The sequence below is a fragment of the Chinchilla lanigera genome, unplaced genomic scaffold (genome assembly GCF_000276665.1).
Source record: "Chinchilla lanigera isolate Chin_1 unplaced genomic scaffold, ChiLan1.0 scaffold00074, whole genome shotgun sequence".
NCBI classification, from domain to species: Eukaryota; Metazoa; Chordata; class Mammalia; order Rodentia; family Chinchillidae; genus Chinchilla; species Chinchilla lanigera.
The window spans coordinates 12,033,874-12,048,593 of NW_004955475.1; the positions used below are offsets into that span (position 1 = coordinate 12,033,874).

General features: G+C 36.8%; 1 protein-coding gene across 5 annotated transcripts in view; it reads right to left on the minus strand.

Moving 5' to 3' along the window:
- Phka1 (phosphorylase kinase, alpha 1 (muscle)) overlaps nt 1-14,720 on the minus strand; it is a 152,150-nt gene that overhangs the window by 13,596 nt on the left and 123,834 nt on the right. For 2 of the 5 annotated variants that reach the window (XM_005401695.2, XM_005401691.2), the window contains 4 exons: nt 10,943-11,058; nt 10,777-10,824; nt 8,963-9,013; nt 1,158-1,328 (listed from right to left, as the gene is read on the minus strand). In XM_005401695.2, coding sequence (XP_005401752.1) covers nt 1,158-1,328; nt 8,963-9,013; nt 10,777-10,824; nt 10,943-11,058 — 386 coding nt within the window. The remainder of the gene's footprint in view (nt 1-1,157; nt 1,329-8,962; nt 9,014-10,776; nt 10,825-10,942; nt 11,059-14,720) is intronic. The other 3 variants (XM_005401692.2, XM_005401696.2, XM_013502821.1) reach the window with 2 other exon arrangements.

The window sequence follows — 14,720 nt, forward strand, 5'->3', positions numbered from 1 at the left end:
GGGACCTCACATACACTAGGCAAGCACTCCACCATCGAACTACTTGTCAGCCCTTTTCATTTTGAGATAGGGTCTCATTAAGTTGCCCAGGCTGGCCTTGATCCTTTTGCCTTAGCCACTGGAGTAACTGGGATTACAGGTGTACTCTAATGGTCAGCGCATAGGTGTTTTTTAAGAAGATGATTGAACTACCTGATGACAAAGAACATATACTTCACATGGTCCTTATATGGTATCTGGGCCAGAAAAATACCTAATATACATCTGTTAAGTTGATTTGCCACAATCTATGCATAACTGAAGAGATAAAATACATATTTGTTACCACTGTGTTATAGCAGCTAGCTGGAATGAAAGAAAGTTCCAGATATTCTTTTCCCAAAAATCACCTGATCATCCCTGGAAAGATTATCAGTATGCTGAGGGGAAAAGCATACTTAAATGTTTTGAAGAACTGGATGAAGTATTCTTTAGGTCTTTATCAAGGGCAATGAAAAAGACCACTAATGAAACCTATGAATGAATGCAACAATCTTCCTGTCCCTCCAAAACTGCAACACCACAGTGGTGTGATATGCCCTTAAGTGTCTTTGACAAAATACACCTTTGAAAGAAAAATAAATATTGGTTATACCAAGAAAGTCCCTGGATGATGAGAATTATTTTGACTCTGCATTTGTTTAGTAGCTTTAATCCAAGACAAAATATAGGTAACATCTCCTCACATAAACTTCTGAGATGTTCCATTAGTTTTACTATAGTGAGATGTAAATATTGTTTCCATCCCACATTTCCAGCCCACACTAGCTCAATAGCTACAAAGAAAGGAGTTCTTTAGTATCAAATCATTTTACTAGTAACAAACACATCACAGTGTACCACAATGTCCATATATAGCCCAAAACAAAGAAGTCATGATATAAAAAAAATCAGATTTAGAAACAATACCATTGCAAATAACAGAAAGGGACTAAGTTATCAATAATGTTACAGTAATGTAACAGTTGTTTCATTTCTAGTTTTTCTTCTAGGTTTGTTCCTCTGAATATAATGATCTTACATGATTATAATGATGTAATAGTTACATCATATCTCAGTCAAAGAGCCTGACTTCAAGGGGGAAAAATAAAGAGATGTCAAGAATATGTTATGCTTACTTTCTGTAAAACTTTCCACACTTTTTGATAAAATCCAACTGGGACTCTATTCAGTGCTCCATCCAGCCTTCTCCGACGTTGCCATTGGCCTTGACGACTATCTTTAGATGTCTGTTGACCGTGTGTACTAGGAAAGGACCCACTACTTGGGGCCATACACATTCCAGGGGACTTGGGAGAAAAAGAATAGAAAAGAATACAAATCAAAAGTGATAGCTGCTGCTCTGATAAGGTATAATACCACAATGAACAAGAAACATATTCTGCAGAATTATAAATCACATATTGAGGGAAACAGATATATCATTAGTAGTGCTATAAATTTGTGTAATCCTTTTAGAAAGCCATAAAAATTTTGACAATATGGGACATTCGTAACTGGCTCTTTACACCTATTTATTTCTATTAAACTTATAGCTGGTCTATGGCTCAGTTTATTGTTCTCATAAGCCATAACATAAGCCTCAGTTTTTTTTTGTCTTTTTGAGACAGGGTCTCTCTATGCAGTTCAAGCTGGCCTTGAGCTCACTTTGTAGCCCAGGCTGGCTTTGAACTCACAGTGATCCTACTGCCTCAGCCTCTCAAGTGCTGGGGTTACAGGTGTGTGCCACCACATCTGGCCTCAACAAATTTAAAAGAATGGAAATCACACAAAGTATGTTCTCCAACTAGAAGTAATTAATTTTTAAAATTAATTTTAGTTGTACATTTTAGATTTACATAATAATCACATTCATCACAGGAAATTTGTTCCTGTATATGATATATCTTGCTCCTTCTTTTCTACCCAGTCCCCTCCCCTCACTTCAACTCCTCTTTTACAAAACGTTTGCTTCCATGTTTTCCTCCTATTCTTTTTTCTTTTCCATTCTTCTCCCCTCCCCTGTTTCTCTCCCTCTCTTTTTTTTGTACCGGGGATAGAACCCAGGATCTTGTGCTTGCCAAGCAGGCACTGTGCCACTCAGCTATATCCCCGGTCCTTCCTTCCCATTTGAACATTTTTTTCTTTATTTAAACATGTGTGTCTGATTTATTTCATTTATGAGTATGGTCTCACGGTGTATCCATTTACCTAGAAATATCTGAAGTTTATCCTTCTTTATGGCTGAGTAGAACTCCATTGTATAAACAACCATATCTCCTTTATCCATTCATCTATTGATGGGCATCTGGGCTGTTTCCAAGATTTGGCTATTACAAATTGTGCTGCTATAAACATGGGTGCACATATATCACTGTGGTGTGATGCTTTTATTTCTTTTGGGAAGATACCAAGAAGGGGAATAGCTGGGCTGAATGGGACTTCTAGTGCTAGTTTTTTGAAGAGTTGCCTCACTGATTTCCACAGTGGTTGCACCAGTCTGCACTCCGACCAAGAGTGGAAAGGGTTCCTTTTTCCCCACAGCCCCACCAGCATTTGTTATTGGTTGATTTCTTTTTCTTTCTTTCTTTTTTTTTCCGGTACCGGGAATCAAACTCATGACCTCGCACTTGCCAGGCAGGTGCTGTGCCGCTGAGCTAAATCCCCAGACCCTATTGGTTGATTTCTTGATGGCAGCCATTCTTTCTGGAGTGAGATGGAATCTCAGAGTTGTTTTAATTTCTCAAATAACTAGAGAGACCGAACATTTTTCATATATTTATTTACCATTTGTACTTCTTCATCTGAGAAGTGCCTATTCATTTCAGATGCCCATTTTTGCACTGGGTCTTTAAATTTGTGAAGTCTGGTTTTCTTGAGCTCTCTCTATATTCTAGATATTAGTCTTTTGTCTGAGGAACAGCTAGCAAAATTTTTTCCCACTCTGTTGGTTGTCTCTTCATTCTGTTGGTGGTTTCTTTTGCTAACCATGATCAAATTAAGTTAGAAATCAGTAACAGGAAAAAAATTTAGTAAACTAAAAAATACATGGAAATTAACATACTCCTAAATAACACATGTATTAAGGAAAAAAGTCATAAGGAAAATTGGAAGTACTCTGGGGTGAATGAAAATGCAACATATGAAAACTTATAGTATATAGATAAAACAGTGATTAAAAATAAACACAGTATAAATGTTTGTGTTAAAAAGTTTTAAAATCAGCTGGGCATGGTGGCGCACACCTGTAATCCCAGCACTCGGGAGGCTGAGGCAGGAGGATCGTTGTGAGTTTGAGACCACCCCGGGCTACAAAGTGAGCTCAAGGCCAGCCTGAACTGCATACTGAGACCCTGCCTCAAAAAAGACAAAAAAAAGTTTTAAAATCAATAACCAATGCTTCCACCTTACGACAACAAAGAGATAAGAACAAACTAAAATGAAAGTAAGCAGAAGGGTGGAACTAATAGAGATCAGAGTAGAGAGAAATGACAGAATAGGAAAACAATAGAGAACAATCAATAAAGCCAGAATTTGTTCTATGAAAACATCAACAAATGAATAACTGTTTGGGTGGATGGACCAAGAAGAGAGAAGAAAGAAGGAAATGACATCAATTCCAATAGAAAGGATCATAGGACATACCATCAGTGGCCATATGCTAACTGTGGTGGATTGACCTGGTGGTCAATTTGTAGCACTCAGCTGAACCGAATCAGTGTGGTGCTGGGTGTCAAGGGCCCACCTGAGGATTGATGCCAACAGCATAATGAAGAGAACTGGAGAGGAAGAGGTGGGGGGCTGCTGTTTCTGGAGGAGCTTGTCACACTGGCTTTCCCGATGAACTTGGCTGTTCTCATTGTCGGAGGAGCTTAGGACCTGGATTTTGCGGAGAATGGCTGCAGCTCACTTTGGGGGTGTGGTGTGATGCTTTTAATTCTTTTGGGAAGATACCAAGAAGGGGAATTGCTGGGCTGAATGGGACTTCTAGTCCTAGTTTTTTGAAGAATTGCTTTGAGCATGGCTTCCTGGCTCAGGAGGGGAAGATGGTGCAGTGTTCAGTCTCCTGGAGAAGCTTATTGTGTTGGCTTTCCTTTTTTTTTTTTTTTTTTTCGGTTTACCAGGAATCAAACTCACGACCTTGTGCTCGCCAGACAGGAACTTGTGCCACTGAGCTAAATCCCCAGCCCAGTGTTGGCTTTCCAGATATGAACTCAGCTGTTCTCATAGTTGGAGGAGCTCAGGGCCCCGTTGACACTGAGGATGGCTGTGGTACCTTCTGGGGGAGCTCTGGTCCTTACTTTGAGTGTTGTTTCCTGGCTCCAGTGCAGATTCCTCAGCCTGATGGCACAGATCTTCATCCCCCTGGCCCAGACTTTCTAGCTTCTACTGCTGACCTTTGGGCTTTCCCAGTGGAGATCCGTGAAACAGGCCTGCATGAGACAGTGTCGTGGGTTCTTGCCCTCCAGTTGGATTCTAGGAGGGCATTGTCACCGTCTCTAGGTCTTCAACTGGACTCATGCAGGACTTTGTTGTGAGATCCAGGCCCTCAGCTAGATTCTTTGGGTCTTTAGTGTGTGTACAGATTTCCTGCACTCTTTTGTACTTGACTCCTCGGGTGACTACTATAAAATAATCCTATAAATTATGCATCCAGTATTAAATTGTTTCCCTTGCATACCCTGACTACAACACTAACAAATCACATAACCTAGATGAAACGGACAAATTCCTAGAAAGACATAAATTACCCAAACTGATTAAAAGAAAAAGAAAATCCGAATTGATTTATAACAGAGAGATCAAACTAGTAAGTGTAAAAGTTCCTACAAGAAAAGCCCAAGCACAGATGGCTTCTTTGGTTAGTTTTATAAAACATTTGAAAATAAATAACACTGGATATTTACAAACCTTCCAAACAAGAGAAGTAAATACTTCCCAACTCATTCTATGAGGCCAATATTTCCCCAATACCAAACTCAAAGATATCACAAGAAAAGAAAATTGCCGTGTAATACCCTGATGCAACAATCCTCAACAAAATACCAGCAAACTGAATTCAGTGATATATTAAAAGGAGTATACACTATGATGAAGTGGAATTTATTCTAGGAATTCAAGGTTTTAAAAAATTAAATATCAATTAATACAATATCAATAGGATAAAAACCATATCATATGAATAAAAGCAAGTTTTTTTTTTTTTTGGTTTTTCTCCCGTACCGGGAACCGAACTCACGACCTTGCGCTTGCCAGGCAGGCGCTTTTGCCGCTGAGCTAAATCCCCAGCCCCAAATAAAAGCAAGTTGTTTGGGTTTTTTTTTGTCATTTTGAGACAGGGTCTCACAATGCAGTTCAGGCTGGCCTTGAGCTGACTCTGTAGCCCAGGCTGGTCTCGAACTCTCAACGATCCTCCTGCCTCAACCTCCCAAGTGCTGGGAATACAGGCGTGCGCCACCACGCCCAGCAATAAATGCAAGTTGTATCCAAGAAGTATTTAGCCAAATTCAACATGCCTTTATGATAAAACACCCAAAAATCACAGAACAGAAGGCAACTTCTTCAATTTCACAAGATGTTAGACTTTTTTTAACAATGCAAAGCTAATGAACACTGATGCTTTCCTCCTAAGAACAGAATAAGACAAGGGCACCTGCTCTTGGTACTTTATTCAACATTGTAGTGGAGGTTTTAAAAGGCAAAAGATTTATTCGATCTGAAGAGAAACCAGAGTTGTAGTGAAGGTTTTAGCTAGAGCAACTGAGCAAGAAAATAAAAGTTATCCAGATGGGAAAGAGGAGTAACACTGTTTCTATTTGCAGATAGCATGGTCTTATATACAGAAAATCTAAGGAATTCACTGAAAACAGCTACAACAAATAAATGTGTTTAGTAAAGTTGCATGAGGTAAGATCAATAGTAAAAATCATTGTATTTCACTTGAATAGATATTTCACCAAAGAAGACATGTGACTGACCAATACCCACATGAAAAATACTCAGCACCACTAATCATCAGGGAAATGCAAATCAAAACCACAATGAAATATCACCTCACCTCAGGAAGAATGTGTATTATTAAAAAGACTAAGAAGAGCAAGTGTTGGTGGAGACAAGGAGAGAGGGGACACGTCTCACTGGAAATGTACACTGATGATGGAAATGTAAAATGGTACAGTTGCTATTGAAAATAGTAACAAGGTTCCTCAAAAATAATATACATTAACATTATTCTGTCTTACAGAAAAGGAAGGAAATCTTATAGTATACAACATGGACAAACATGGAGAACATTATGCTAAGTGAAATAAGATTGTTATAGAAGGATAAAAACTATATAATCAACTATGTGAGCTATCTAAAATAGTCAAACTCACAGAAGCAGAGCATGAAATAGTGGTTACCAGGGGCTGGGGAGAGGGAAAAATGAGTACTTACTGTTCAATGGGTATAAAGTTTCAGCTTTAAAAGATGAATAAATTCTAGAGATCTACTTTACAACTTCATGACTATATTAATGATACTGTATTGTACACTTAAATTTTTTGAAAAGGGTACATCTTGTGTTTTACAGCTAAAATTATAAAACTCTTAAAAGAAAAAAATAGGATTAAGTCTTTTTGACGTTGGGTTAGGCAAAGTCTTTTTAGATATGACAATAAAAACATGAGCAACAAAAGAAAAGTAGATAGATTGGATTTTGCAAAAATCAAAAAAGGTTTTGTTTTTCAAAGATCAGTAAGAGAGTGAAGATGCAACCCACAGAATGGGAGAATATATTTACAAATCACATGTCCTATAAGGGAATTATATCCAGACTATGTAAAGAATCATTGTGACCCAACAATAGAAAGATAAATAACCCAATTAAAAAGTAGGGAAAGGGCTGGGGATAGAGGTCAGTGGCATAAGCACTTGCCTGGCAAGCCTAAGGTCATGAGTTTGATTCCCGGTACCAAAAAAAAAAAAACCAAAAAAACCACAAAAACAAAAACAAAAAAAAAAAACCTCAAAAAGTAGGGAAAGGGTTTGAATTGAAATTTCTCCAAAGAAGATAAACTACTCCCCAGTAGTTTGAAAAGCTGCGCCATATGATTAGCCACCAGGAAAATGCAAATCAACACAACGATATACCACTTCAGACCCAGCGTGATGGTCACAGTAAAAAATGACAATTTTTTTTTGGTCTTTTTGAGACAGGGTCTCACTATGCAGTTCAAGCTGGCCTTGAGCTCACTTTGTAGCCCAGGCTAGTCTTTAACTCGCAATGATCCTCCTGCCTCAGCCTCCCGAGTGCTGGGATTACAGGCTTACACCACCACGCCCAGCTCCTAAAAATGACAGTTTTAAGGGTTGGTCAGGATGTGAAGAAATCAGAACCCTCATACTTTGCTGGTGAGAATATAAAATGGTGCAACCTCTTTAGAAAAGCTTGGGCAGTTCCTCAGAATGCTAAACCTCATTATATATGACCTAGTACTTTCATTCCTAGATATATATATCCATAAGCAACAAGGAATGGGAAAAAAAGAAGCAAGATATACCATGGACAGGTACAAATTTCTATGATGAATGCTATCATGTATATCAAATAAAATGAAGTTAAATGAATATGTACCAATAAAATAAAAAATTTAAAAAGAAAAATATGTCCATATAAAAACTTGTACATAAAGATTCATAGCAGCATTATGTCCATCAACTTATGAGCAGATAAATAAAATGTGGTGCATCAATACTACAGGATATTATTCCACAATAAAAAGGAATGAAGAATTGATACCTGCTACAACAGAATGAACTGTGAACAAATCATACTAAACATTGAAATACATTGGTGAAAGTGGTTATTTGATAGTTTAGATCCAGAAATAAATATAAATGGAAGATAATAGAAATACTTTCTAAGTAATTTTCATATTTTAATTGCCTACAATCATTACGATGTAAAAGAGAAGAGTGCTCCAAAACATTTCTATTAATAAATGACTACCACACGTCTGTCAAGCAGATGAACTAATGTCTAACTAATTTTTATTGTCCCATCTTTAGTACCAAGATCCTAGGCTGATGATAGTGAGGGCAAACCAGAAAGGATAAGTACGTGATTGAGTAGAATTCAGACTGTTTTCTAAAATGAAGTATTCATAGTTTTGAGTTTTTAGATAAAGCCTTCTTTTATGTCTCTGTCCTCTATTAATGTGGATATGACAGTTATTAATTTATTATACAGTATTTGGTTAAGGCTAACCAAAGCATTGTTTCTAATAGTTTTCCATTTTTTGTTTGATGGTACCTGGCCCAAAACTTTTTAGTCTGTGAGATCTGAAGTCATACGCCATTATGAACCATTGATTTATACCAAAGAAATTTAGGTACCAGTCTTCCTAGACTGTAAGCTTCGTGAGGGCAAAGACTAAACCCATTTTATTCACTATTGTATCTTCAGTGCCTGACACAATGTTGGCACTCAGTTAAAATTTACTAAATGCATTCATACTCAGGAGAACAGTGGTTTTGAGAATGAAAAGTGTATCAGGATCACCTAAGACATTTATTAAAATGCAGGATGCTAGGCCTTACCTCCAATCTTTTAATTCAGTATACCTAAGACTAGGGCAGGGATCAAGAATTAGCATTTTAAATAAATTACTAGGTGATGCTGATACTGTCTAATACACTGCCCAGTGCAGAGAAGAATGTAATAAATTACACTAGTTGAAAGAATAAACATATACTTAACAAATGCTTATTAAACTGAGTTTGTTTTCTGAAATGGAAAAGAGGTTAAAGTTGAATTCTTTTTCCTCCTTTTTGGGACAGAAATAGTTTTCCCCATATATGAAGTTGATTATTCTTATTTTAGTTCTTGATTGATTATATTTTCCCACAACTTAGTCAAATCACTTGTGAATGGACCATAATACAAGATAATAGCAGTTACCAGTAAAGATGGTGACATCAAATCTACACCTGAGGGATGACCACCATTGGCCTATGAAGAAAACAAAAGAAAAAAAGAAAAAAATTAAAAGAGATGAGGCAAGGCAACCATTACTTGTATTTTTAAAAGTTAGCAGTAGTGTAAAACTATGAGTCATTCAAGGCACTAGTCAGCCATGCTATGATTTAAAGCTGCTGAAATAGCTTCACTCTAGACGTCAGAGTAAATTGTAAAATACGTTAAAATAGCTTGAAAAGATTTTGTCCAGAAAAGAAAGCACTGATGAGTAGTAGAGAAAAATGCTTAGAAAAATATAAAATGCCAGACAGGGATGTCAGGATGGAAATCAATATTTAGAAATAAGAAAGTATTGAAAATTCAGGGCTCTCAGTTCTCTAAATTATAATCCTAATGATCTGGGCTCTCTTGAGACCTACAGATGGCAGCTGTGTAGAAAAAATTAAATGAAGTAGATAGGTAGATCAAGTCTTAATATCATATTAATTCAGCTGGGAAGATAGACTTCAAGTTCTATAATGAAATTGTAAGTAATACTGTGTGATTAAAAACAATTGTAAATGTTTAGCCAATCTCTCTCAACCAAAATGAAGATCGTTACCCAACATCAGTTTAACTATTCAGTATTGAATGTTCTTTTCCCTTTTAAGCAGGAAAATGTTCAGATTATTCAAATTACCTGGGAAAAATTATAAAGACAACACCTTTTTTTAAAAAAACAACACAAGGCCTTTAATTTCATTCTTGCCCTTGCATAAATGTAAATGTCAAGGGTATTTGATGAGTGTACTCAAATTAAGTTTATTTCAAATTAAACTTTAAGCATTGGCTCACTGTTATGGTTTGTGTCTGGATATCCCCCCAAATCCTCATGCAATCATGGGGTGGGCTTCTAGATTTTGGACTGATTCATGGTCCAAGCTACAATACAGTGTTTGGTAACTCCCTAACTCCCAGACTGATTTAGAGCCTTCTTCCCTGCATGTCCACAATACCTTTCCTATATCTCTCTCATGGCAATGATAAAGGTTGAATTTGGGAACAAAACAGGAAAAGGATTTTTATTCTATTTATTTTTGTGGTTCTGGGATCAAACTCAGGGCCTGATGCATGGTAGAATTGAAAACAGACACCTCTCCTCCCATTAGGGATTGAGTATAGGGCTTTCACCCTGAGCTATATACCCAGTACCCCCTCCCCATTTTATTTTGAGACAGGTCAGACTAAGTTGCTCAGGTTGGGCTCAAATTTGTGATCCTCCTCCCTTAACCTCCCAAGGTGCTGAGATCACAGGTATGTGCTACCATGCTTGACTTTTAAAAATAGTTTTAAAAAACTGATGTCATCACCCAATCTGATATTCTCACTAGTATATATTCTTAAAGGTAATATGTCTACTTGTAGTTTTTTTTTTTTTTTTTTTTTTGGTTTTTTGGTTTTTCTCCGGTACCGGGAACCGAACTCACGACCTTGCGCTTGCCGGGCAGGCGCTTTGCCGCTGAGCTAAATCCCCAGCCCCTACTTGTAGTTTTATAAAGAAAAGTAATTTCAAAATTGAATGTCAGTCTGAATGAGCAACCTGAGTCTCAATTTCTCACTACATGATGCAAGTTACTTTCCTTCTAAAATTAACATAGTAGCTCAGTCCAACAAAAGGAAAGCTATCTATAAATTATTGTTATAAATGAGAAACGAACAAATGACTTCATTGTTTGTTACTATTTTTAAAAAGGCTGTGAGCTCATGCATGTTATATAGAACTAAAGACAAGTTAAGGTATGTTAAAGGATCCCTACTAGTATCACCTGACTTTCAGATGAGAGAGACAGTCTACGAAATTCCACCTGAAAAATAAATGGTGCAAATTATACTCAGGAGATAAAGGCAAATAAATAATCCCAATGAAGTCTGATTACAAAAGAATGTTCTTAAATATGACAATATCCCAGGTAACATCTTTACCTGCTTCATCTCACTTTTTAACTGCATGATCCCAGTTCGTTCTGTTTTGGTTGCTCCAACAGCACCAATCTCATGGATAGAAATAGCAGGACTGAGATTTGTATCAGTGGGACGAACTATATAGCATGAGGGATTAAAGAGAAAAACAGGATAGTTAGGCTCAGCATTTTTCTCCATCATGCAAAAGCAGATATATGTCCTTTTATTTGTAACTTTATTTTATTTAAATTTTTGTCTTATGAAAAAATAAAACAAAATTTCATAACAAAATAAGAGAATAGCAATAGTTAATACACTCTGTGTTATTATCTGATAGAGACTACTACAAAGCAGCCCTGAGAAGGACTTAAATTAACCAACTGGTTTTTCATGTTTACTTGTGAGGCTGTCCAAGGCCTAGGCTCCTTGTCTAGAGCTGGGTGGTGAACTCAGAGTAAAGCTCTGTGAGTCACTAATCCCTACTAAGGCCTGCAATGGCAGGTGAAGCCAGAAAGTCTCAAAGGATAAAACAAGATCACAGCCAAGGACACCTGGATCCAACCTGAACTAGATGAAGACTATAGGCTCAAGCATCTAACTCCTGCGTCGATTAATTTAATACCTTACTTGGAAAATTCGTTGAGTGGTTCAACTCTTCTCGAGTACTCCCCTCCCTTCTTCTGATAACTAAATAAATACAGGCCACCCAGAGAAGGTCTTGATCTTAGCCCTGAGAGAATCTTGAATTCTGTGAGAGGGCTTTGATCCTCCTAGAGCCCTGAAATCATTCCATTTGCCTCTTTTTATTTAGCCTTCACCATACACTTGTTGGGGAGATTGCAGACCTGATCAGCCCGCATTAACTAAGGGATACTGTTAACCTGATAATTATCCTCAAAGTAGTTACTTAGGGTACAAGACATAGATCAAAGAGTCTCACAAAGAAGACACAGATAATAACACAAAACTTTCTTTAATACGAACTAAAACTAGTAGTATAAATGAAACAAATGAGCATATATATTGAAATATTTTTGAAACAATAGAATAGGTAATTTGGGGAAGCACATGAACTTCTCCTTGCTTCCTATTCACCTCTCTCTTTCTCTCTCTCTCATCTATCTATTTGTCTGTTTGTCATGTAAGGGAAACCATGAATATTTAAGTTTGTGTGTCTGGTCTGACTTACTTCACTGAACATTATGTTCACAAGTTGCATCCATTTACCTATGAATGCCTAAAGTTTATATTTATTTATGATAGTGTTATACTCCATTATGTATAAATATCACATTTTCCTTATCCATTCATCTGCTTATGGATATATATACTGTTTTCAAGATCTATCTGTTATAAAGTGCACTGCTATAAATATGGATATGCATGTGTCCCTGTAATATGATGATTTCAACTTTTGGGAAGATACCTAGAAGAATATATTTTTGGGAATAGCTGAGTAAAATGGAATTCTCTATTTTAAAAATGAATTTTATTGGTATGATTTAGATATACATAATGATCACATTCATCATAAAGAATCTGTACTCACACATGAAACATCTTGATTCCTCTTTCTTTCCCCCATCCCCCTTTCAAACTCTTTCCCCCTCTTTATTTACAAAGCTTTGTTTCCATTTTACCTTTCTTTTCTCACTTTTTCTTTTCCCTTTCTTCTTTCCTTCCCCTTCTCCCCCCAGCTCCCCTTCCATTCTTAAAATTAAATTTTTTATTGTTTATTGGTACAATTTAGATATACATAATGATCATAGTCATCACAGGGAATTTGTGCCTGTACATGATATATCTTGATTCCTCTTTTCTTCCCATTTCCCTTCCCTCCCTCCAACCCCTCTTCCCCTCCTTATTTACAAAGATTTGTTCCTATTTTATCCCTCTTTCTCATTTTTCTTCTCCCTTACTTCTTTTCCTCCTCTGCCCTCCCTAGTTCCCCTTTCCTTTTGAACAATTTGTTCCTGTTTCACAATATCTATTATACATTTTGGTTCTTATTTATTTCAGTTTCTCACACCACAGAGACAATGCAATATTTACATGCATCTGATTTATTTCACTTAAGAGTAAGGTCTCAATGTCCCTCTCTTTAGCTATGAATGTCTCAAGTTTATCTTTCTTTATGGCTGAGTAGCACACCACTGTATAAAAAAAACCCCTATCTTTTCTATCCATTCATTCGTTGATGAACCTTTGAGTTGTTTCCAAGATTTGGCTATTACAAAATGTGCTGCTATAAACAGGGCTGCACGTATATCACTGTGGTATGAGGCTTTTATTTCTTTTGGGAAGATACCAAGAAAGGAAATAGCTGGGTTAAATGGGACCTCTAAACTTAGTTTTATGAAGAATTTCCACACTGACTTCTACAGTGGTTGCACCAGTCTTCACTCCCACCAATAGTGGAGAAGGGTTCCTTTTCCCCCACAGCCCCAGCAGCATTTATTGGTTGATTTATTGATAGTAGCCATTCTTTCAAGAGTGAGATGGAATCTCAGTGTTGTTTTAGTTTCTCATAATATTGAACATTCTTTCATATATTTATTTGTCATTTGTACTTCTTCATATGAATAGTGTGTATTCATCTCAGATGCCCATTTTTGAATTGGGTTTTGAAATTTGGAGGGTCTGAATTTTTCAAATTTTTTTTGGTACTGGGAATTGAATTCAGGACCTCACGCTTGCCAGGCAGGTACCATGCTGCCGAGCTATGCCCCTAGCCCCCTCAATTCTTTATATGTTCTAGATATTAGCCCTCTGAGGAACAATGGGCTAAAATTTTTTCCCACTCTGGTAGTCATCTTTTTACTCTGTTGGTGATTTATTTTGCTGTGCAAAAGCTTTTTAATAAGATGTGATCCCAGTTGTTGATTCTTTGTGATAGTCCCTGTACAATATGGGTCTTGTTCATAAAGTCTTTGCCTACACCAATGTCTTCAAGAGTTCTACCCATTCTTTATTCCTGCATATTTAGTGTTTCTGTTTTGATATTTAGATCTTTGATCCATTTTGATTTTAGTTTAGTGCATAGTGAGAGACATGGGTCTAGTTTTAGTCTTTGGCATATGAAAAGCCAATTTTCCCAGCACCATTTATTAAAGAGGCTGTCTTTCTTTCAGTGAAGGTGTTTGGCCCTTTTGCCAAAGATAAGGTGGCTGAGTGTGTCTGGAGTTGTTTCTGCATTGTTGAATCTGTTCCATTGACCCTCAGGTCTGTTTTTTTTTTTTCCTTCATGCTGTTTTTATCACAGTAGTTCTATAGTATAACTTCAAGTCAGGGATTGTGATGTCCCCTGACTTGCCTTTGTTGCCCAGAATTGCTTTTGCTATTCTAGGTCTCTTCTGGTTCCAAATCAATTTTACAAATGTTTTCTCTAGTTCTCTGAGGTATGTTAATGGTATTTTGATTGGGATTGCACTAAATCTTTATAGCAATTTTGGGAGTATGGCCATTCTCACTATGTTGGTTCTGCCTACCCAACAGCGAGGGAAAGCTTCCCATTTTCTGATATGCTTTTCAATCTCCCTTTTCAGAGTACTATAGTTTTCAATGTAAAGACCTTTTACTTTCTTTATTAGATTGATTCCTGGGTATTTCATTTTTTTGAATGCTATTGTGAAAGGTTTTGTTCCCCTAATATCTCTCTCAGTGAGTTTGTTATTTGTATACAGGAATGCTATTGATTTTTGAGTTTTGACTTGTAGCCAGGTATGCAACTGAATTTGGTTATTAAATCTATAATAAAATACAGAGAAATAGTTTCTCTGTTTTTATCCTTATTTTGCTT